A 23,226-nucleotide genomic window follows, 5' to 3' on the forward strand; every position below is an offset into this window, starting at 1 on the left:
GCTGGGTGCTGCAGCAGCCAGAGTAGCTGCTGCAGCAGGCAGCAAAGAGGCAAAATGGCTCTTGCTCTCCTGTTGGCTGCGATCCTGGGACTTCTTCTTGTCAAGTCTGTTTTACTTCAGCTGAGAAACCCGAGCTCGCCTCCTTGCATCGGGAGCTGGATCCCTTGGTTTGGAGCTGCGTTCCAGTTCGGGAAAGCTCCGCTGGAGTTTATAGAGCAAGCCAGAAGCAAGGTAATGGCTGTGACAGCGTGCCTGCTGCGGGGGCGGGTGTTCAGGGTGACTGCAAGCAGAAAGGAGAGGAAAAACCTCGGCAGGAAGTTTGCCCTTCACAAAATCGATAGGCCCTTTCCTTTTTCAATGTCAGGAGCATTTAGCTTACAAGAATCAGCTTTGTATCAGCAAAGTTGCTGAGCCCAGGAGCTCTCTTCTGGGGTGATCTCTCTGCTGTGATTATCCTGTTTGGGCCCAGCACCTCTGCTGTTTTCCTTTTGCAGTCTGCCTATGTGTTAGTCTGAGGCTCAGACATTTTGGACAGCCTTGTAGCAGACATTGGGACCAGAAGCCTTGCCTAAAGTTAGGGGAAATTTCTGTTCCGGCATCAATATCAGCTGATGTCCCCGAGCAGCCGACATTTCTGGCAGGCAACTTGTTGCATCCTAAAAAATGTACAAAAGATGAGTGGGAAGACTCACTCCCTGGACATGCCTTTTTTTCTTTATGTCTGACTATAGAGAGAGCCTAAATAATTCATTTGTATTAGATGCCTAGTTTGCATACGGCTAATATTTACTGACAGAAAATACCTTTTCACATTTTTATTAGGTGGTGTTATTACTTAATGATGATTCAATGTAATCAGCCTCAAGTTCACTTCAATACTGAAAGATGACACATCCCACCACTTTCAAAAACTATATAAAAAAGAAACTTCTGTAAAATTCTGAGGTTTTAAAATAATAAATGCCGGATTTTTGAATTTTCTTTCTGTTTTTGAACTATTAGATTTCATATTTATAAGTACTTCTTTGTAACAATGGGTGTTATAAACTCAGTGTTAAATGAAAGCAGAGGTTCAAGTACATTCAGCTGATGTAGGAGATGTAAGAAGAGCATCAAGACCTGTGAACCTTGTATTAAAGCACATTGGAGGCACAGCAAAGTAAGCTGTTAAGTAACATCCTCAGTTCATTGGCTTCTGTGAACATAACAGGTCAATTTTTACATTACATTAATACATTTTTCTTTCATGTTTGAGTACTGAAGTGCGAGGCAGTAAGTGATGTGAATCCTTTCATAACATTACAAGGAGTGGATTATTTATTCCATCATTTGAGGGCAGAAATGTAGGACTATAAGAAGAGACCTGCTCATTGAGGTCCATTCTCTCACTGTTCCAGAAACCATGCCATATAATCCTTTAAATAAACTGATCAAGCCTCACTTAGTCATAATATTTTTTTGACTTTTTTATTAGGAGACTGTTACAGAACCTTGTTCTTCTATTGAAAACATATCCTGATAGCAGTCAGGTTAAAGCAGTCTGCCAGACTGTCTTTTCCAGGAGAATCCCTTCTGGGGACAGTTTCACCATGACTTAACTTACTTCAGGTTTTATTTTGTTTAGTTTTTTTCCAGGAAGCTCTTAGCAGAATCTCTTAGATGGTATTTTTTTAAAGTAGACCTGACAGAAGAGTCATGTTTTAGGGTGAAAATCACAACATTCACAGTCTGAGTGAATAATGCTTTTACATACTAAAGAATATACAGAAGTACACGCACACAAACTTAGTGACTCCTGGTCCACTGATTTTGGTGTTCATTTGTTGGAGGCCCATTAGGCCGCTCTTGGTGCTGTGGCAGCTCCTACTGCATCTGAGCACACCAGAAACTCCTGAAGGGCTTTGTAAGCCCAAAAGCCAGGTTTTGCAGGACAGAAACTGGAACAAGAAACATTTTCAATGAGAGAAAACTGGAAACGAGGCAGAGCAGAAAGAGAAGGCTTTCTCATCCCCTCTTCGTTGTGTGTGTTTGCAGGTAGGACCTTCCCTTTCCTTTGACCTTTTTCTTAGTCCTGCCACTCAGTATCTTTCTGATTGCAAATTCTTCCTGTGGTTTCCCTTTGGCAATGAGAGACCTCTCAGTCCTTCATGCCCAAAGGCAGCTGTGTGCCTGCCCCACACTCTTCCCAGCAGGCTCCTGGTCCCTAGTGAAGCCCCCTCTCTTGCTGTCCCTTTGCTCTCCCTCCACACCTGAAAATCCTCTGACTGAGTGTGTTCACAGACTCTGAGGAAGGCCTGGACTTTACCTTCCCACCTTCCACACTGGCACGGTGTGCAGAAGCTGGAAAAGATAAGCCCTTTTCTTCTTGTTCCTTTTAAAGGAGTAAGTATTGTAACACAGTGCAACCAAATAAACCGGGTACTGCCCGCCAAAGGTGTCATTAACGGGCATTAAAAAGTTTATAAACATATTTTCAATCATTTCAAGCTCCTTAATACTGCTAGGGCAGGGTTTGGTGTCCTTAGTATGAGCAAGCAAGACAAGTGTGTTCAGAAATGGACTCTAGGCAGTGAGAACGCTCTTCAATTATATAAGGTCATTACCTTCAAAGGAGACGTTCAAAATCAGGAACTTCCTCCCCCGGCTAAATCCTTCCATCTTCCAAAGTGACAATTATTTCTTTTTCTGTCCTAATTGGTTATCACTCTCATCCCTTTTGTTTATATCCCTCACTGATTTTTCTCTCAAGTTATTGAGTAACACATTAAAATTTCCATTGTTTCCGTTAACGTACTTTGCTTGAAGTCTGCAACTTTTGTTTTCTTCCTACGGAAGAATAGGTGGGCTGCAAGAATTGTCTCTTTTTCTCCATGTGTCATCTGTGGATCTAATAAAAGAAAGATCCCTTGCTTTAATAAAATATTTAATCTCTGGTCTAATAAAAGATACGACCTCTTCCTCTTAAGCTGCCTTGGTAGTTCAAGTGGCTTTGCAGGTTGTCTGAAATGGGCAGTGGTGTGTTACAGGAGCCACCATGCAACGTAAATCCACGTACAGCTGCTTAGCCCTACATTCGGAAGGTGTGGTTCCCCACTTTACCATGACAAGAGTAATAAGGAATTTCAAGTGCTTCTCATCAATTTATTAATTAAGATAGCAAGAAAGCTTTGGTTGATCCCTGAGATTGTTCTCACTGTTCTAGAGACTTGCAGGTCTCCCTTCAGCATCATTCTCAGTCTTCTGACTGTGGTGGGACATGCTGATGCATCCCAGGATTCACCTGCACGTCTCTCTACCTTGTTCTCCATGTGTGGTCATATGAGGGGACGTTTGTCTGGCTCACTGGCTTACAAGGCGAGGGACATATATGCTACATGTGGTCATGTGGAGGGAAAACAGGTTGGAGCAGAGGACAAGGCTTTGGTGGAGTGCCTTTGGAGACAGTGCCATCAGCTATGTCACTACTGCTCTGTGACCCTGGCCCTTCTTGACCAGAAGACCACATCCAGGATGCAGTGTTTCAGTCCCTGAGATAGAGAGAGGACCTAGCACTGAACTCCAAATGTGTGTGTGAATGCCCAGAGGGGGAAACTAGCTCAGCACACCTGGCTTCCAATGTGTCCTGACACAACTGCAGCTATCTCAGCCTACAGTGATTGCTCACAGTCTGACAGCACCCATGGGCAAAATGGTTGGTTCTGCATCCTCCGTTTCCCTCCTTTGGGATTTTGAAGAACCTTCTTCAGCAGTTTTTATTTCTCCGAAGTGCTACTTTCACACAAGCGTAGATCTGCCTCCCTTCATGACACTGCTGTTATGTATAGTGTTTCCCATTCTTTGGAAAAAACAGTTTTCATGAACGAAAGCAGCTTCTGAGGTCCTAATTGCAAACATGATTTTCATTTTACTTTCTCTATATATATCTTCAGCTCTTCTACGATACTGTTTCAGACAGGGCCGGCATCAGTGCTGGCTGCTCAATCATTATTATTGATTTACATGGCACTTTTTCGAGTTGTTCCAAAGTCTATTCTGCTTAATGCTTGTTTTGAACAAATGTCCAGCACCTATAAGGAAAGGCTCCAGGGTGAGACTTGACTTAACCTGATACAAGTTGCCAGTTGCATCCTCACCTGTTTTCTTTACACCTTGAGCATTTATCAGACTCAGCAACATGCTCAGAGACTTCCCGCATCTGTTACGTTTGGAAGAGCCAAACATTATTGGGCATGGAGGGTTGTCATTAGCAGTTTGATCCTCAAACCATTTTTTATCTACTGCATTTTAATTTTACATTTGATTTACCAGAGAACCTATTTATTTGCATTTGTTTGTATGGATACAAATTTCTGTTTTCTGAAAGGTATGGTGTTACTTTGAATATCCATCACCATCCTGCTGTTTAACTGTGCTGACTTGTACTGGCGGTCCTTTATGGAGCTTTTTTTTTTTTTTTTTTTAAAAAAAATGTGTTTAATTTAATACAATTCAGTATTTGTTTAATTTGAATTATTTTAAATAGATTTCAGTAGATTGGATGGCATTCAAATCAAGATTAAGGCATAGAATTTGGTTGGTCTCAGGTTGGTGTTTACATGTGAGCTCTGTCTAAGCTTTGCATATGATCAATGGACACAAACTCAGTAAAATCAGTGGAGTCTAAGGGCATTTCAGCTGACCTTCATAAATAGAGGCAGGTAGTAGCTGGTCAGATGAATCAGATTTTAGGCTTCCCTGACTGCATAGACTTGGTCTCCATTGACTAGAATGGGATCTTAGGCATCTTGCTCACACGTAATTGCCTAAAATAAATAAAGCATCCCTGTCTTTAACTGCATGTGACCTTTATTGGATAATTATATTTTATTGCAGATTGCTATTAGTTCTAATGCTATTTTATTTTAAATTTAATTTATTCCATTTTAATGTTAATTTTAAATTTAAAAATCTGAATCAAAAACAAATACAGCACAAACTCACTGACTTTTATCCACCCGATGTTCAGACCACGAAACAACAATCTGAGCAAGCTCACTATTATTATAGCAATATTTATTTATTATCACCCAGGGAGCTTAAACAGTCATTTTATCTTCAATAAATTACAGTTGAAAGACACAATCAAAATTTAATTTATGTCAAGAGGAATCTTTTCTGTGACTTTAAAGAGCTTTTGATGAAGCAGACTTTAGAGTAGAGACACCAACAACAGAAGAAATGGTTAAAGTAGATGAGATCAACAGTGTAAGCAAGGAGGATTCAAGGCTTTCCAGTAACAGAAAACTTCTCTTGACCCTAGTTAGCAGTATAATTTGGAACAGAAAATCAGATTCCTTGGTATGTCTAGAGACTTTATGTAAGCGCCAAACCTTTTCATTTGTACAATAATTTTACCAGAAGACTGCCGCATGCATACAAACGTAAGTGCTGGGCTTTCGGTTTCCAGAGGTTTTGTTTGTGATCAGAAATCAACTTCACTAAGAAAAAGGTGCTAAAGAGCCTTCATTTTCTAATCCTGATTTTTTTTCTCCCATCCAGCAGGTATTGCACGTTTGCTTGTCATTTTAAAGTATCTACAAGTGTCAATGAACTTTTTTATAATGTAGGAATTTGGAAGTGAATTCTTATTACTGAAAGTTTTGAGAGGGATCTAGGATGTTAGGGAAGATCAAGGGAAAACAAGACCATGATTTATGGTACCAGAAATGTTCCTTAGAATGAAAGGCTTGACAAGCTCAATCAATCCTGCTCAAAGATTATTAACTATTTGGATTGGTCTTTAAACACCTATGCAAGAAAGAGGTTTTTGTTATTGGCAGATCCTTTGAACCAGAGGGGGAAAAAAAAAGGATAAGAAGACCCAGCACTGGGGAGTTTTAGTTACAAAAATGCAGACTGAAATTGGTGGGGTTGTAAGTTTTTACATCTTTTACTAGTAAGTGCTTGACTGTGGCAGCCAAGGGATATGATAGATAATCTGTCACTTGAGTTGTTTAAATCCAGGTTGGCTGTATTTGAGCTGTAATGTGTTTCAGACATAAATTATTGGGCTCAGAGAAGGAATCTTCTATTTTGCAAGAGGTCAGGCAGGCACCTGTAATGCTCCCTTCTGATCCGCAGTAATTCTACAAATTTTGCTCTGCTTCACATTCATCTTTGTGCACTTCTGAACCGGGGTGTACAGATAGCAAAAAGGAGCAGGCCGTTTTGCCTGACCTCTCAGCATTAGTGAAGTCCTGTTGGGGCCCCCATCAAATGCATTAGCAATAAAGTAATGTAAAATCCTTGTCTGTTCCAGTATGGGCCCATATTCACAATATTTGCTCTGGGAAAACGATTTACTTTTGTGACCGACGAAGAAGGGGCTGAAGTATTTTTTACATCTAAAGACTTAAATTTTGAGCAGGCAGTACAACAAGCTGTCCAGAATGCAGGTAAATGGGATCTATGTCTTTTTAAATGAAAATAAAAGTCTAGTTACCCAGAAATATTAAAGGCTCCATCCAAAGCCCTTTGGCTTTTTGATCATACCATAAGTGCCTGTCTTAATCTATGGCCATACTACCAAATTAAGGGGAAAAACAATTCATCATGTACTCCTCTGTGATCCAAACCTTTAAGCCAGCAAAGCGATTTGGATTTAGTCACAAGTGATCAAAGGTTTTTGAACCAGAGACTTTTATTACTTCTATCATCAAGCAACCCCAATTAGAGATCAGGGCCTTTTTTGCAGCTAGACGCTCTGCCTGTGTGTGTGAGGTCTGGAGCAATGACAGTAATCACAATAATAAGTTATCCGGTCACTTGATTGCAATTATTGTAACTAATTGTAACTAAGAAGGTAACTAATTATTGCTCAAAGCAATAATTAGTTACCTTCTAGGACAACAGTTATATTAGAGCGTGGTGTAATACCTCCCATCGCCAGTGACACGTCATTAGCATAGGTCCTTATGTCCACATGCAGTTGCGCTGACAAGAATTCCTTGAAGCAGCATGACGATGTTGGGCTGTGCAATGAGAAACAACCAGGTTGCAGAGAGATTAAATTGCAGAATCACAGAATCAGTGACATTAACTACAGCAGGTTGCTGAGGACATTGTCCAATTTGGTTTTAAATATCTCCAGGGATGGAGACTCCACAACTTCTCTGGGCATCCAGCTTTCGACTAGCTTCACAGTAAAACAAACAAACAAACAAAAAAACCCACTTAAGTTGAAATGGAATTGCCTGTATTTCAGTTTGTGCCCATTGCCTATTTTCCTGTTACTGGGCACCACTGAGAAAAGTCTAGCTCCATCTTCTTTACCTTCCCCCATTGAGTATTTATATATATTGACAAGATCTCACCTGAGCCTTCTCCAAGCTACGTCCCGACTCTCTCAGCCTCTCCACATATGTCAGCGTCAAGACCAAAACTATTTTTTCTTGTTTTCATTAATTTTTCTTTCTGATTTCAGTTCTTCTGTAAAATGTATGAGCATTTCTGTACATGCACAAGAAAGTTACAGGGAAAATCTCTAGACCATTGATTCCTGCACTGAGGCTTTGGGAGGCAGGCAGATGTTACAGAAACTGTTGTTAGAAGCAAAGGGGCTCACCAAAATCTTTACAGGGTCAGAGGGAAGATTGGTGGGAATTTCACTCTAGAAACACAAGGCGTAAGGCATTTAAATCAGAGTCACAATTACATGTAAAAGATTTTCACTGTATCGTTTTATGGAAATCTACCTTGACGACTTCTCAAGACATATTACCGTTTCTTTCTGTATTTAAAGTTTCTGTTCCTGCAGAAGCCTTTTATCAGAATCACGGTAACCTGTACACCATGATGAAGGGGAAAATGGGTCCTTCTAACCTGCACCTGTTCACAGACACTCTGTGTAAGGAACTGCATGAGCACATGGGACACCTGGGCACCAAGGGAACAGATGATCTCAATGACCTGGTAAGGTAAGGGAATTTTGCAACATATCTAATGCACAGGTGTCCTATGTGGGAGCAGAGACATTAGCATAAACCTATGCCTCAGGAGCTCAGGCCCTTAGATATTAGAAAAACTGTGTCAAAATACTAGTGACTGCTTCACAGTGTCAGATGGTTTACAGAGTGGACAGGGTTTCATCTAAAGGTCTTTCTCTCAACTAGGAGAAACATCTGAGTTGCATATTTTGAAGAAAAAAGAAAACTTTCAGCAAATGCTCTTTCCCAAAGCTTGGGTGAAAGCTTCACATACTTATAAAGAAATTCTGAACAGACCAAATGTTCGACCTTCAAAAGAATGAAAAATTTCCCATAGCATCCCCTGGATGCTATGGGTTAGTCTTGGCCGTGTTAAATAAGACCTTTGCAGCTGACTTCTTGCTGCCTGAACTGCATCCTCCATGTGAAAAAAACAATCCCATAACTGACAGTCTCACATGGCAACAACAGAGCTTTTAATCCCTTCTCCTTTCTGAGCACTATGGATAACACCTGCATCTTGCCTATACATCAGGACTATAATTTAATCATTGCCTTTGACTTGGCCTTATCTCTAAGACTTACATCCAGGTTGTCTTTTGCTGACTTCTTCTGCTTAATACACCTAAGATACAGCTGTTCACTGCAACTGAAACGCTCACTGGGCACTCATCATCTCAGTTAGTGCAGTGTGGATTAACTGGGGGAAAAGGTAGGGGCTTTAAGCCCTCACTCCCACTGATTTCAAAAGTGGGTGCACACCGCTGCATCCTATGGTGTTCCCCCAGTTCTGTGCGATCAGCATCCCATCTGCTTCTGCACTGACATCCTTTTCTCGGGCTCCCACAACTGCAACCTTCCGCTGCATGTGTCCTTTCAGAGCCCACCAGCAAAGGACATTTTTGGAGTCTGTTGTTCTGCCTGCGCTCCCCTTTCTTTTCTTTTCCCTTCTCTCTCTCAATTAACCTGTGCAAGCATGTTCTTTATTTTGACTTTCACAGTCTTTCATAGCCCACCTCTTCTTTTGCACCTTGTCATTGCAGAGCAAAGGGGGCAGACACCTGCCTCCCATCTGCTTTCCCCCTTGCTCCTTCTTTGTTATGTATTTGCGGAGGTACCTCATCAGCCTCTGCAAATTCTCCTCTCCTCTGATGCCTTGTGAAACAATGGACAGTATTGGTACCATGTTACACTACTGACTATTATGCTACTGTTGTCTCATGTTTTCTTGTGGTCTTTCACCTAAGGTCAATTTTTTGACGGCGGGGACAGACCTGTCATTCTGTGCTGTACTGGCACCAGCACGAGCCACAGTCCAAGACAAGGTCACTGGTTGGGCAAATAATACATGGGGCATCGCTCCGTACCGCATACCTGGTGCAGCCGTGGGAAACAGGAAGTTCTCCAATTGGCATGGCTGTCATGTCCTCTGGCAATCTTAGCAATTCAGCTTACAAATCTGAATCAGATGTTATTGGTCTAAAATTTAAAACGCCAGTCATAGCCTAGTTTATAAACTACAAGATCCATAAAAGTCATCCACACTAAATCTGTGTTGTGTTGAGTTTGATCTGTTCTTAGCATTTTGCTAAACAAAGGGGGAAAAAATGAGAATTGGAATTAGAATTACCCTGAGTAATTGTTATTTAGCTGCCTTGAAGTTGAATCCATAAAGCCAGTAGGGGGCTCCATTTTCCGTATGATCTTTCAAGAAAGTGAAACAGTTATTGTCTGTAATACCTATTTAGCAGCAGCTGGAAGCCTTAAAGTTGTCATGGAGCTGAAGTGTACACATGAGGTGACCTGGGAAAGGAGCTGAAAGTTTGCAGCATAACAGATGGACAGATACGATAGGAGTGAGGCAAAAAAAAAAAAAAAAAAAAATCATTCCAGCAAAGCTGCAACCAGGGGAAGGATTTCTGTGGGTGTCTGGTTATAGGAAGGATTGTGTGACGTCCCGGAAGTCCACATGGGCTAATGTGAAATAAGAGAGAGATGGTTAATGAGGAGAAGGGGTCCTCAGTGCACAAAACTGACTGAAAATGCCTCCGCACTCTGCCACTGCTCGTGTGGACCGATGTTAGGTGATGAAGTTCAGGCACACGCAGAGGACTAGCCTGAAGTCTGCGTGTCTCCCAGTCTCTGCTGTGAGTGAGGTATGAGCCTTGTGCTCGCGCTTCCATGCAGCAATGGAGCATGAATCCCACAGCTGCTTGTGCTGGCAATTCAGCGCTCTGCATCCTGGCCTAAAACCGCTGCAGGAGCTTCCCCGGGGGCTGGCAGTCATGATGATCTTGTGCTTGCAGGCATGTCATGTACCCAGCAGTGGTGAATACTCTGTTTGGAAAAGGTGTCTGCCCAACGAGCCAGAGTGAAATCAAGGAGTTTGAAGAGCATTTTCAGAAGTACGATGAGGACTTTGAATATGCCTCTCAGATGCCCGAGTGCTTCCTGAGGTAATGGAGCAGACGATGCATGTGGTATCATTAGGGGCATTTTGCTTGCTGTGATATCAGCTGTGAGCAACCTTTCCCGGGAGGGTGATGCACTGGCTTTAGCTATGCTGTACCCTCATGTCAGGCAGGCTTTCAGCTAGGTGCCTCAGAAAAGAGCTGACCTAGTCTCATCTGCTTTAACTGACGTACTGAAGCAATCTTGCTTGTGTGGGCAAGATAATAAGTTTTTCTCCAGGAGAAATAGTTCCACACTGAGCCCCCAACTTGGACCTGTCAGGGAGAAACAGGAGCTGGGCGAAGGACAAAGGCCTGAGCCTAAATGTGGCCCCAGAGCAAGAGAGGCCCCAGCGAGGCTCCTCTGGGCTCTTCCTCACATCAAAGCTGTTTTCCCAGCAATCTGATCATGGGTTACACGGCTGTACCATCACAGAGCTGACCTTGGCTGCAGAGGCAGCCAAACCCCAAAGACTTTGCAGAGCCTGTCAGTGCTCTCAGGGCCATGACAGCACCTTGGACCTCATGCTCTCTCTGAGCACCTCAAAATTGCCTTCAGAGAGAATTGAGAATGCTCTAAAAATGAAGCCTCTGTGTTCTCAATGGGGGATCATTCCTGAAAAAAATGGCCTAAGCAACCTGTCCCAAGTCACACAGAAAACCTGTGGTGGAACTGATATGAAAATCCAGGAGTCTCAACGCACAGATCCTGTGAGATGAGACCTAGTCAAAGTGGACATCTCAGACCCTGAGCAACTGCTGTTCCTCACGTAAGTCGACACTGCTGTCAATGAGATTGACACCTGAGTGTTCATCAACTGACTGCTGCCCAGGGGCTTTCACAAAGAAAACAAGGAGTCCTTCTCATGGAAGAGGAAATGTTGCTTTATGCTGCCTTGGTTAAGTGCTTTTGTTTTGTTACTTTTCTTTACAGAAACTGGTCTAAATCAAAAAAATGGCTTCTAAAATTATTTGAGAAAGTGGTGTTGGATGCTGAAAAGACCAACCCTTCAGAGACCACGTCCAAGGTAAACAAGGCTGTAAAATCGACAACTTTGCTGTATATTCTGGCTAATGAAATGAAGGGCAGGAATTATTTCAGTACTGGAAGAAATAGGCCCAATGTGTCTGCTTCTATAGCTATACCTTAATCGTCCAGTACTGCTGTCATCTATGTTAGGTGAGACTAGTCATTTTTAGCCCCACTCCTCGATTTAGTTTGTTGCTTTTAGTTCTGAGAATTAACATCCTCCTTCAGGGAATTTTAAGCCAAGGGTTTGGAGCCTTGACTCATCGCCAACCTCTGGTATCGTAGTTACAGTGAGCAGTTGAAAGAGTCAAGAGAAAGGCCTCTTCAGCTGTTTTTCCGAAGGGACTGGGCTGTTAAATTTCAAAATCTTGTATGTACTATTTTTAAGCCCTGGTGTAGAGTGATCCTCCAACAGCCAGACTACGAGAAAATAGCAGATTGCTGGATTGGAAGCCAAGTACCCTAAATATTGATTGTGTCAAAGCTGTGATAAGTTGTCCCCTTGGTTGTTCTCCTTAGCTATGGCAGCAATTCTGTCAATACAGCTGACAAAAGTGACGGCAGACTGGTCTGGGAATTCTGATCTACCAGATGATTAAAGAGCAGATTATTAAACAACCCAAATTTTATTTAGAATTTAAAAGTTTTACATACCACAATATCCTTCATAAAATATATCTGAGGAAATTCAGCCTGAATAATGGAAAGAAACAGAAGGCTGAGGAGGGGCTCGTGGGAGGTAAGAAGGTGCGGGAACTAGGAGACACATACTCAGTGTCCTCGGTTGTGGGGAGCTTTGGAAAAGTAACAATCGCTTTTTAATTTCCTCTGAGAATTAGACAAGAAACCTTGCCCTGAATGCATGGTCACCTTTTATTTAAGTAAATACTATAAACAAAAGCTAATGTGAGAACATTACATGGTTGCTATAGTTTCAAAGAGTATCAAGCTAATGAAGTCACTAACAAAACACCTGAAACTAAAGAGTTCACCGATATGTCAGACCATCTTTTCATAACAATCACTTTTTTTGCAGGCACAGACAGAACATTTTATTCATTTCCGTTCATTCAATCTGTTCAATCTAGCTTTCAAGTTCTTCAAAGCACAGGAATAGAGCAGGAATTTTTTGAAAGTGGGATTTTTTTCTTTTTCCACATACAAGCTACAGTGAGGAGTGGGGTGGAATGAGGTCCACTAAGACCCTAAAGAAAACAGAGGGCAGCACAACTATTCGGTAGGGATTTATGTGGTGCACTGCACTCCTCTTGGCCCTCCGCCTATAAGTGAGTCCCATTTTCTCTGTACAGCCTTGTTACCTCTCTACTTTGTGACTGGAAACAGCCCATAACTATTTGTCCTTGATAAACTATTATTACATCCTTGCATTTTAGCAAGCCCTACCTTAATCTATATTTTAATATATTTTTAGAAATGCACATTGGGGTTTTTTTGTTTGTTTTTCTTTTTTTTTTTTTTTATTTCTAACAGACGCTACTGCAACATCTTCTGGATAACTTACAGGGAAGACATCTGGCTCCCAAATATGGTCTCTTAATGCTCTGGGCTTCCCAAGCAAATGCTGTCCCTGTAAGTATGTCAGCTATAGAAACAACTTTTTTCGTGTTCAAAAGCCCGTATTTGGGAAGCAAAGGCTTTGAATCAGAGGTCATACACACTCTATATATTCCAAAGACAGGATTATCACACCCACATCTATCACTACAAATAGACCCAAGTTGCAATGTCAGAGAAGCAATGACAAGAAGTCTTCTGGTACTTTTCCTGAATTTTACTGACCCCTGTCATAACAACATTTCAGGAACATGTATTTCACATATACGAATATCTGAAATAATGTATTTCTTGTATTAAGATCAGAGTAGTAAGTTGTGAAAAGCATTTAGATGTTGTTTTGAAGCACTGTGTTTGTGTTATAGTAGAGAATCTATTTTAAATGTTCTGACATTCCCAGTTGTAAAAATATAAAAATCATATTCTAGGGTAACTTTATATGTGTGAATCTACTGAGAACAAAGAACTCTTTATTCTATGAGTGAATTTGGCTCTTTCGCTTTAAGGGATCTACTGTACAAATGCCAATGCTGCTTCAGAGGAGGAAAGGCAGCAGTTTGATTCTGCTGCCACTTGAGTTTTGACAACGTTATAAATGGCTTTGCTGGATTAATGATGAGAGATGTGTACGCTAACAAGCCCAATATATCTAACATGAGTTAGGCTGACCGAAGACATTTATAAGAATTTCTCAAATGAAAAATCTATAATGGCAAAAAATCCTTTATTTACTATGGCTAGTAAGCTTATTGCAGCATAGTTATGTCTGTTACAAATGTGATTTAAAACAAAATATGGTAATGAGTTATTTTATAGGTACTACCAATGAATGTATCTTCATTTTTTGTAAATGGGATATTGCTACAATTCACCCCAAAGTAATTTCACCATTTCATTGGTGCGTCTGTAGATTTATGTGCTGGTGTAAGTGAGAGACATAGCCTGCTGTCTGTTATCAGGATAACTGACATTCCTTCCGTAACACTATCATTACTTACTTCTGTAATATTCAGCTGTAAATAAACATACAAATATTTCATTGTTTCTCAGAATAGTCACAAGCCACTGTTCTGCTGACTGGAATTATGAAAAAAGACCTTTCACCTTCCAAAGGGGATTTTCACAAGTTAAACCCTTTTATCTGAAACCATGCAGTTATCTTTCCTCACCCCGTAGAGTGAAGGCACATAGTTCAACAACTGCTGTACCAAAAAAAAAAAAAAAAAAAAAAAAAAAAGCTACCAGATTTGTTTTACAAAAGTAGATTTGCATCAACGTGGGACACATCCATCTGTGTAATAACGGCAAGAGTTCTCATCCCTTAGCTACACAGATGGCCCATGAGCAGATCTGCGTGCAGACTAGGTCTCTTGCTAGCTGGCAAGAAATACTCTTGGCAATGCTAGGAGTCCTTCTGATTTCATCCTGCTTAAGAGGATTTCCCCTTTACTAAAGATCTTGATTTTCTATTTCATTGCATAATCAGTTAGCAAATTATTTCTAAAGGGGATATACTACCCTTTGTTTTGCTGTTAATTGAAACTTTTCTTGCCTACTTCAGTGTGAGTCACTGTGGCAGTGCTCTGCTAATTATTTAACCTCATTTCTGCTAATATTAGTAGGAATTTACTACTAAATTTTTTCCATTCAGGCAGCTAAATCTAATCACATACAATGACTCTAATTTAGGAATTAATTTTAACATTGAGTTGTTTGAAATTAGAGAGAGGCTTTTGTGTTTCAAAGCTCAAAGCAGAAGCTGTGTAAGGTTCACTGAAGAGGAATGTGTAAGAACATAGCAGATGACCACATCTAATCTCCTAGGATGTGAGCCCTCTGCTCTTGTTATTGAGTGGTAACTTGCCTGACATTGCTGTTGAATTCAACGGGGTAACTCCTCTGCAGGAAAACAGTTCCACATTCAATCTTTGTTGCTATAGCCTTCTCTCCTGGGGCATTTGAGTAGACAGAAGGACAAACGTTCTCAATAAATTTACACCTCCGATAGGAAAAGGGTAAGTGAGAGCAGTACACATTTTGTACAAGTGGTAGTTGTTAATATGTGATAGATGGGTTTTGCTTGCCCATGAGTTTTACCTTTTTTTTCTTCATTTAAAACTTGGATCAGATTTGCATATTATGTTATCATCCTGTGTCTTGGCCTGATTAAAGGAGGAAGTGGGATAAAAATGAGATGCATAATCCAGACTCTTTCCTTTTAAATTCCTTTATATAATATTATAGTTAGAGAAAATCAATAAAGGTCATCTGTTTTACAGTATTATCCTACATGTGGATGTATCCAGGAAGTCAGTTCTCTGTGTATCTCGACAACACCAAGCACATACAAAACAGTGCAAGTACTTTTACCTGCCTCAGTTATTGGCTACCAAGATATATAAAAGCTGTAATTCAGTTCTGCATTCCTGAGTTAAAGTACTTTCATCTCTGTTTAGATTGCATTTTGGACCCTTGTTTTCGTCCTGTCCTGTCCTTCCATTTACAAGAAAATCATGGAAGACCTGGCTTCTGTTTTTGGCAAAGCAGGTAATAAACCAGATCTTGTCCTTTCAGAAACTAGAAATGTTTTCTTCTCTGTTGGCTCTGCACATGGCACACTTGGTCAATGGCTAGGAATTTTAAATGTTGCTGTTAAGGGTACTACTGATAACACAAGGTCAAGCTGAGACTTCTTTACTCAGCATATGCTTATGACTTATTTTTATGCAAAAACACATTTGATATTAGCAAAAGAAGGTAGAAAAAAAGGATGCATTTGTTGCTTTATTCCACACTTATCACTCAGAGGTAGTTTTGTGTTAGCCATTCTCATGCTTTTTTTCATACATCTGTTGAGTCAGATGAGATCTTTCAACTCAGCTGCTTTTCATGGCCTGTTAACTCACTATGAAAACTCACCATGGTGAGTTGTAACTCACCAGAGTTCCAACTATTCTGTGGAAAAACAGGCCAGGCCCTGTTCTCTGTTCTTTCATCTGAGGCCAACTGGTCCAGCATGATTCATTCCCACATGATTAATCTCTCTTTCCCTTAAAACACAGTCACCTGCTGGGAGCAGTCATTCACATGCAGTTGCCTTAACCTTCTACTTTAGTAGAAGATACTTAATTGATGTGGCTCAAAACCACGTCAGGAAACATGCCAATAATTAAACAGTATAGATAATCATGAACCAGTGCTCAAGCCTTTCCCCTGGTTCTGTTTTATTTACTAGTGTCTGTACAGCCTTGAGAGCTCTGCCGTGACTCCTTGTCTTGGTGCCTACAGTCCCTGAGATTTCCATGTAGTATCCTACCCAAGTACTGAAAAAGTCCAGGGGTGCATAACTTCCAAGATGAGCTTTGTTTGATCTGGTCTGGCCAATGCCATATTTACAGCTATTTAGCAGTTATTAAAGTTATCTTCAGAGGCATTTCTTGTTCAAGCTGGGCTTAAATTGTAGAGATTTTGGTCCATGTATTTACTTAGAAATAGAAAATTTTTGGATGAAGACAAAGTCCTAAGTTTAGAGGAATTCTATCAGAAGCTCTAAAACAAGACACATCAGAGTGAATCAAAACAAGTATGAAATCTAATTCTAACATAGAACCTTCTTCCTCATGCTACAACAGGTAGAGATAAAATAGAAGTCTCTGGAGATGACCTTAAGAAGCTCTCTTTTATTAAATGGTGCACTTTGGAAGCCATACGGCTGAGGTCACCAGGAGCAATCACCAAGAGAGTAGTAAATCCAATAAAAATTCAGGTGAGGTAGTTTTTTTTATTTGTTTGTTTGTTTTCCAAAAAGATATTATATGATTCTTCTGGAAAGGGCCCTCCCAGTAGATCTAGGGATCTATTAGAGAGCAGAGAGACTCACCGAGTCTCAAGCAGTAGAGTATCGGCATTCAGGAGCCCCATAAATAAATATCTAGGAGAAAAACACTCTCTTAAGGAATCAGTATTCGTGCCCATTCAACAAATGACCAAAACCCCATGAAAGCCTACTGTCATATGAATTTATTTGCATTTTGAAAGCCAATGCTTAACAAAGATCTCGCAAAAAATAATTGTACATACGGTACAATGACATCAAGAAGCTAGAAAGCAGTAAAGACAGAAATAATACTTCTATTATACTTGAAAAACCAAAGTAGAACAAAAATAGTCTTTCCATCATCACTACTGTTTAGGCCTCCTTTATGTAATAAAAGGAGACAGTAAGAAGAGGCTTCAAATCTTTAATATGCCCACAATGGGCATATTTATTTACCCACTTCATTAACCCTCTGTCAGGACCTTCTGCTGTTGCAACAGAAGAGCTAAGGAGGGAATATCCTGTGAGCTGAACCAGGAGTTTTCTTCTTCTCTTTACAGTTGTTTCTCCTTTTCAGAATTTCACCATCCCTGCAGGTGACATGCTGATGTTGTCTCCATATTGGTTGCACAGGAATCCAAAATATTTTCCTGACCCAGAAGTGTTCAAACCTGTGAGTTGTGTGTGTGGGGGGGGGAGTTACCATTGTTGCTATTTTGTTGTCTTTTCTCCTTCTCAAATATTTTACACCGAAAGCATACAGTCAAGTTTGCTTGAAGTTGGGTATTTACCATCCTCTGAAGGAGGATGACCTTATGCAGAGAAAATGATGGAAAAAGGAACAAGCAAGATGTTAAAGTTCAGTTATATGTTCTGGATTTTATGTATATTTATATTTGTGTGTGTGTGCGCGTATATCTGTGTGTGTATATGTATATTATAAAGTGATAAAACTTTATATCACTTTGGTCTTGATACGAAGCCCATTGTGGCAAGACCCCACTGACTTCACTGTTGAACCAAGCTCCAAGTGCTCTTCTCTGCCTGGTGTTTGTTTGTATATCTCATCTCCATGTATTTACCCAGGTTAATTGGTTCTTCCAGTCAGATGATTTCTGGTAGGTATTAGCTCTGCTAATTCAGTAGCTCATCTAGGGTTTCTTGCTTATTATTCCACTCCAGGTGGCTGTGTGGGCAGGCTTATAACTGCTCTTTTTAGCACCATCCGCTATAGAATAGTTTGTCTTTTTTTAGAAATATATGAAGGAGTAATTAAAACAAAACTTCCCTTCTAGCAAACTCCTTACCAGTTTGAAATCCCGTATAACAATTCTTGCCTGTTTGAAATGCCAGGCAGAAACTCTTACAGCAACTTACTTCTCTGGTAACTTTATTTGTAAAAAAACAAGTTAGTTTGTTGTTTAGAAATTCATCCTTCCATCAGAACAGAGCAGTCCCCCTTGGATATTGCCATTCCAAATTGTATTGCTTTGTTTTGTCACCTTTGAGATTCTTTCCTCGTTTTTATTGGATTTTGAGGTTAACAGGTTTCCAATTCAAAATGCTCTAAGCTGAATCAGATCCAAAAAATTCCAAATATAAAATGAGATCTTCTTTAAGAGGGTTGCATCAGAGGAGTTCTGTCGGAGCTGTGAACAAGAAAGTTCTCAAACTTGAAGGCCTTGGTTCAGCTGCACCGAGTTTTTGGAGGCCGGTATTTTTTGTCACCTAGCATTCAGGAGATTCACTTTTGTCAATACTAGTCCACCCAAATTTTATCCCATACTGTCCTGCTCTACTTTTTATTCCTTTTTTCTTAGTCAGGATGGAATAAGGAGCCTTCCTGGGTACAGGCAAGCTATTTTTAGTAGGGAATAGTGCATTTTCTCACATACTGGCTTGCGGTTGAGAATGGGACTGTGCAAGAGATCAGTGGGTTTTTTGTGCCCATCTCTGCTTCTCACCACTTTAGCTTCATGGTCAACACACAACTCTCAAGGAGGCTGAATCCTCCTTTTTCTGGACTCATTCATTTCCATGTAACCTTTGCCTTTCTGTCATGTGACAGCTGAAATACTGTGCATTTGTCTGTGCACCATGTCTTAGAAATGGTTTGTAAGAAGGATGTACAGGAGTTGTGTGCTCTAGTACTACTTTGGGATTGAGGGAAGACATTGATCAAAGCCCAAACATACATTTTGAATGTACTTGTATTTAAAAGGAAAAGGTCACATTTTTACAGGCATTTCAATAACTCAAAATACAGGATTTAGAAGTAGAGAGGGTGACAGAACAAACGTCTTCTTGTGGGTGATTTTGAAAACTTCTCCAGAACTTTGAGGCACCTAAGTATCTTTAAAATGGGAACCTCATTTCTTTCCCTGAGAGGGTGCTGATTTTTGAGTCCATACTCTGACCATAACAGGTTGAATACCAAAAAAAAAAAAAAAAAAAAAAGGCATTAGTGCAACTTTGTATTGAGGATTAGATGTCCAAGGTCATTTTTAGCCTGGAGAAATAAAGTTAAGCTTTATTTATATAAGGCTGATTTGGAAAAAAAAAAAAAGTTTCTTCCCACAGGATCGTTGGAAAGAGGCAAATTTAGAGAAGAATGCTTTCTTGGACAGCTTTGTGGCATTCGGAGGAGGGAAGCATCAATGTCCAGGAAGGTCAGTGAAACAGCTGGGGTTTATTTATTCCCAAACCCTGCAAAGAACAGCCCTCTTGAGCCAGGCTCCTCTTACACTTAGAGATAAAGTGTTTTCATTGTTTTGCTTTCTGTCAGTCCCCTACTGTTCAGTATTAATCTGGATCTTGCCTAAACTGATTTGAAAGTGGTTACATTCCTGGAAAAAGCAGGTTAAGCCATGATATAAAAGCAGAATCTGAGACTAGTGTATCAAGAGATACACTGGACTTTTCTCCCCAGGGAGAAAAGTCAGCTTGGCTCTGCTGCTCCTGGGGCACCTTTTCATCAAGTTGCTCCAGTTACAAGCACACCAGTTTATACATACAGGCATTTCAGTTGCCATAAAACACTTAGAAACTAGTCTAAAGAACATTTCTTTGGTCTGAGAGTCTCTTCTCATCCTCCATGATGCCATTAACATCTCTGCCAATGATCAAAAGTCCTAACTGGTTCCTCTGCTTGTAAACCTCTTCCCCTTGCATTAAGGCCCTCACCATTTTATGAAGGCTTAAATCTCAGATCCTGCCTCTCTCCTCTCTTCCAGCAGTGCCAACCTTGATGCTCCCTGCAATCCTTTTGCTGTTTTCTCTGCTGTTCCTCTTCTTGGAACAAGTCCCAGGGAGCCATCTGCTCCTTTTTTCTGTATTCAGACATCTCTGTGCTCAATTCTCTGCCTTCAAACCCAATCTCCTTTAGGAACCAAATAACCAAGAATTCTTAAAACAAGTTAGTTTAACTAAGGAGTCTCATCTGGAGTGAGGAAACCAGAGGATGTCGCAGTGGATCTGTGCTCTTCTCTACCATATATTAGGCTGGACATGAATGTCAGATGCATTTTGTGATGATATTAAAGACACAGCCACTAGGAGTAAAACTGCATTCACCATTTAGGCTTGCCAGAGGAAAGTGCTCACTCACTGCTGTACCTCTGTGGCTTTTACCATATTCATTTGCTAAATACAAGCGCAGCCAGTTGATTGGAACCATTCCCACAGGTGGAGACAGTTGCAGCAGCACAGAAGGGCCCCTCCTTGTGCTTCTCTGGAGATACTCAAAACCTGCTTGGACACAATCCCGTGCAACACGCTCTAGGTGACCCTGTCTGAGCAGGGGGAGCGGACTAGAGGATCTCCAGAGGTCCCTTCCAACCAACTATTCTGTGATTCTGTGATTCTCGTTCCCAGCAAGGGTGATAGCAGATTTCACAAGAGGCATCCACAGGTGCAGGACAAGCTGCAAAACAATATTACTGAATGTTATTTGTTTATATATACTGACCTATTTCTTTGTTCAGGCTGTTCTCTGAACTCAGATAATAGCTGTAAAATAAGATTGTGATTAAAAAGAAAAAAATAAATGTTTCTACACAGATCAAGGAGAATCTTTCATTTGCTGACAGACAAAAAGTCCTTTCAAACCCTTTGGCAGGCCACATGGTAACATATGCCTTCATGTTTTGCCACTAATAATGCTAAAAGAATAATCTGGTGGTTCTGGAAAAAAAAGGAAATTAAATGAAGGGATATATCTAGATCCCAAGTTGCAGATTTTCTTGGTGTAACTGAGCCAAACAAGAATTTTTCAAGTTAAAGATGAGTTTTCATTTAATTTGATACTAACGTTTTATAAATGACATTTTTAACTATTTCATTTTCTTCACAAATTGCAAAAGCTCAACATGAAATTAAATTCTAATTTAATCAAACTGAAAGCTAGAAAATAAATATTCTAGCAAACTGACATGGGAAGAGCTGCCACAAAGTCATTTCCTCCCCATCTTCTTTGTTACCTAGGGGAAAAGTTTGGTGGCAATGAAGCAACTCATGTCACAAGACTTTTGTCTAACCGGGTAACTGTCACCTGTATGATTGGGCTAACTAGTATGCATCTATCTGTTGTCTCCTATCATATGCTGCAAGTATAAATCCTTCAGCACAATGATTATGATTTTATCCTCAGACTCCATTTAATTTCTTTATTTTGATTTAATCCATTTACTGCAGGATCTCAGTCCATAGCTGGACTCCTAGATTGCATCACGACACAAATACATAGTAATGCATTGTACACAGCATTTCAGGGAGTATTTCCCTGTCGATAAGTAAAACAGGAAGATATCAGTGACTCAAGAGTTTTTAGAGGAAAACCCCTCTAGAACTCAGTCATGAGTATAAGAAAAAAAAGTGGGAACTAAGGAGCATTCAGCTGCTGGAAAGCTCATGGCTTCTGCTCACTACAACGTGGTTTAGAGAGCAATGGCCTGGGACTCAGCAATCCTGCTTTCCTCTTCTAGTTCCTCCTGAGGTTACCTGCTGGCCAGCCTTGGACATGAATGATACTTACTGTCCTTGTGTTTCAGCATCTGTTTGCAGAGCAGAATAACAGCAGCAGCCTCTTTGGAAAAGCGGTTTGAGATTCAATGATGGGCAGTGCAGCAGTCAGTTCTCAGTTATTCACTGCTGCTTGGACAGACTGCACATTAACCTGACCCTACAGAGGTGATACAGAGCTGTCAGAGCTGGTTAGCCCGCATCCAGATTTGAAGGGCAGCCCTCTGTAAGAGCAGATCTTCCACTTGCAGGGCCACCTACAAGCAATTTGATTGCCTACACACACCTTCAACCAGTAACTTGGCCCCATTCATGTCACAGCTTGGTGCGTCCATCCCAGGAGTCCTCGATCACCAGGAGTCGTAGGCAGTGCTGGGCAAACAGTGCAGTGACTGCAAGGAGCCCACCTTTGTCCAGTGTTGCCAACATTGAGCTGGGCCTGAGTCCTGCTTCAGCTCATTTCTATCCAAATGTCTCTGTGTTGCGGGTTCCCTATTTCGAGGTAACTGCAATGTGAAATCACAGAGATAACGGAGATCTGAACCTACGCCAAAACAAAAAGCATCCTCCTACACCGGAGCACAGGGCAGCTCAGTGCAGAGGTCTGACTGGCTCTGCAGGAGTTATCCTGGGTCTCCTGGGGCTTATCATCTTCCTCTTCACACCTGTCAGGCCAGTCCAGACTGATGCCGTGTGAAATCATGTGGTCTTCTCCATGGTGAATTCCCCAATTTCTGTTTTATCCAAGTTCTCCAGGATTTCTCGGATAATGGAAAATTAATTGTGTAGAAGAGCAAGGTACTGTTACAATTTTGATGAGGTATTTAAGACATATGTCTAAATTCCACAAATGAGTAATCCTATGACTCGACGTAAGTATGAGCTAGTAGCTGAATGCAGAAAGTTCTTAAATGTATCTGCAATAAAGAACAAGAACAAGAGCCTAGAGGACTTCACCTATGGTCATCTGAAATCTTCTCTAGACTCACTAAGGAAGAGCTTTCTGTCTATGTTACAGAAAAAAATCATACCCTCTGGTCTCATACTGCATTCTAATGCTGACACATTAAATAATAACTCCCACTGTCACAACTACTCTGATGTCATCAGGCTCCCAGCTGTATTATATAACTTTATATAGCACAATTAGTCATATAGCTTTTTCTGTGTTTGACTTTCCTCTCACTCCTATGAAGTTATTTCAAGTCAGCAAGTGTTAGAAGAACATAAATGTGTACACCGTGGAAAAAAAACATAATGATAAGGGTCTGTTTTAAAATAGGGTGTCAGAGGGATGCAGTATTCTAAAATTTCACCGGAAAGAAGGGGCAGCCGTTACATTCATGTTCTTCACTGACTAATGAAGCAGAA

General features: G+C 40.7%; 1 protein-coding gene across 9 annotated transcripts in view; it reads left to right on the plus strand.

Moving 5' to 3' along the window:
* LOC134138987 (24-hydroxycholesterol 7-alpha-hydroxylase) overlaps positions 1-23,226 on the plus strand; it is a 26,307-nt gene continuing 3,081 nt past the window's right edge. For 2 of the 9 annotated variants that reach the window (XM_062573239.1, XM_062573240.1), the window contains exons 1-10: positions 1-231; positions 6,299-6,434; positions 7,781-7,955; positions 10,271-10,420; positions 11,349-11,442; positions 12,936-13,034; positions 15,476-15,566; positions 16,652-16,785; positions 17,414-17,509; positions 19,404-19,505. In XM_062573239.1, the coding sequence (XP_062429223.1) occupies positions 55-231; positions 6,299-6,434; positions 7,781-7,955; positions 10,271-10,420; positions 11,349-11,442; positions 12,936-13,034; positions 15,476-15,566; positions 16,652-16,785; positions 17,414-17,509; positions 19,404-19,505 (1,254 nt within the window). In that variant the 5' untranslated portion in view covers positions 1-54. Of the gene's footprint in view, positions 232-6,298; positions 6,435-7,780; positions 7,956-10,270; positions 10,421-11,348; positions 11,443-12,935; positions 13,035-15,475; positions 15,567-16,651; positions 16,786-17,413; positions 17,510-19,403; positions 19,506-20,069; positions 20,923-23,226 lie in introns of those variants that run through there. The other 7 variants (XM_062573234.1, XM_062573238.1, XM_062573236.1 and 4 more) reach the window with 6 other exon arrangements.

This window comes from Rhea pennata, chromosome 3 (genome assembly GCF_028389875.1).
Source record: "Rhea pennata isolate bPtePen1 chromosome 3, bPtePen1.pri, whole genome shotgun sequence".
Lineage (NCBI taxonomy): Eukaryota > Metazoa > Chordata > Aves > Rheiformes > Rheidae > Rhea > Rhea pennata.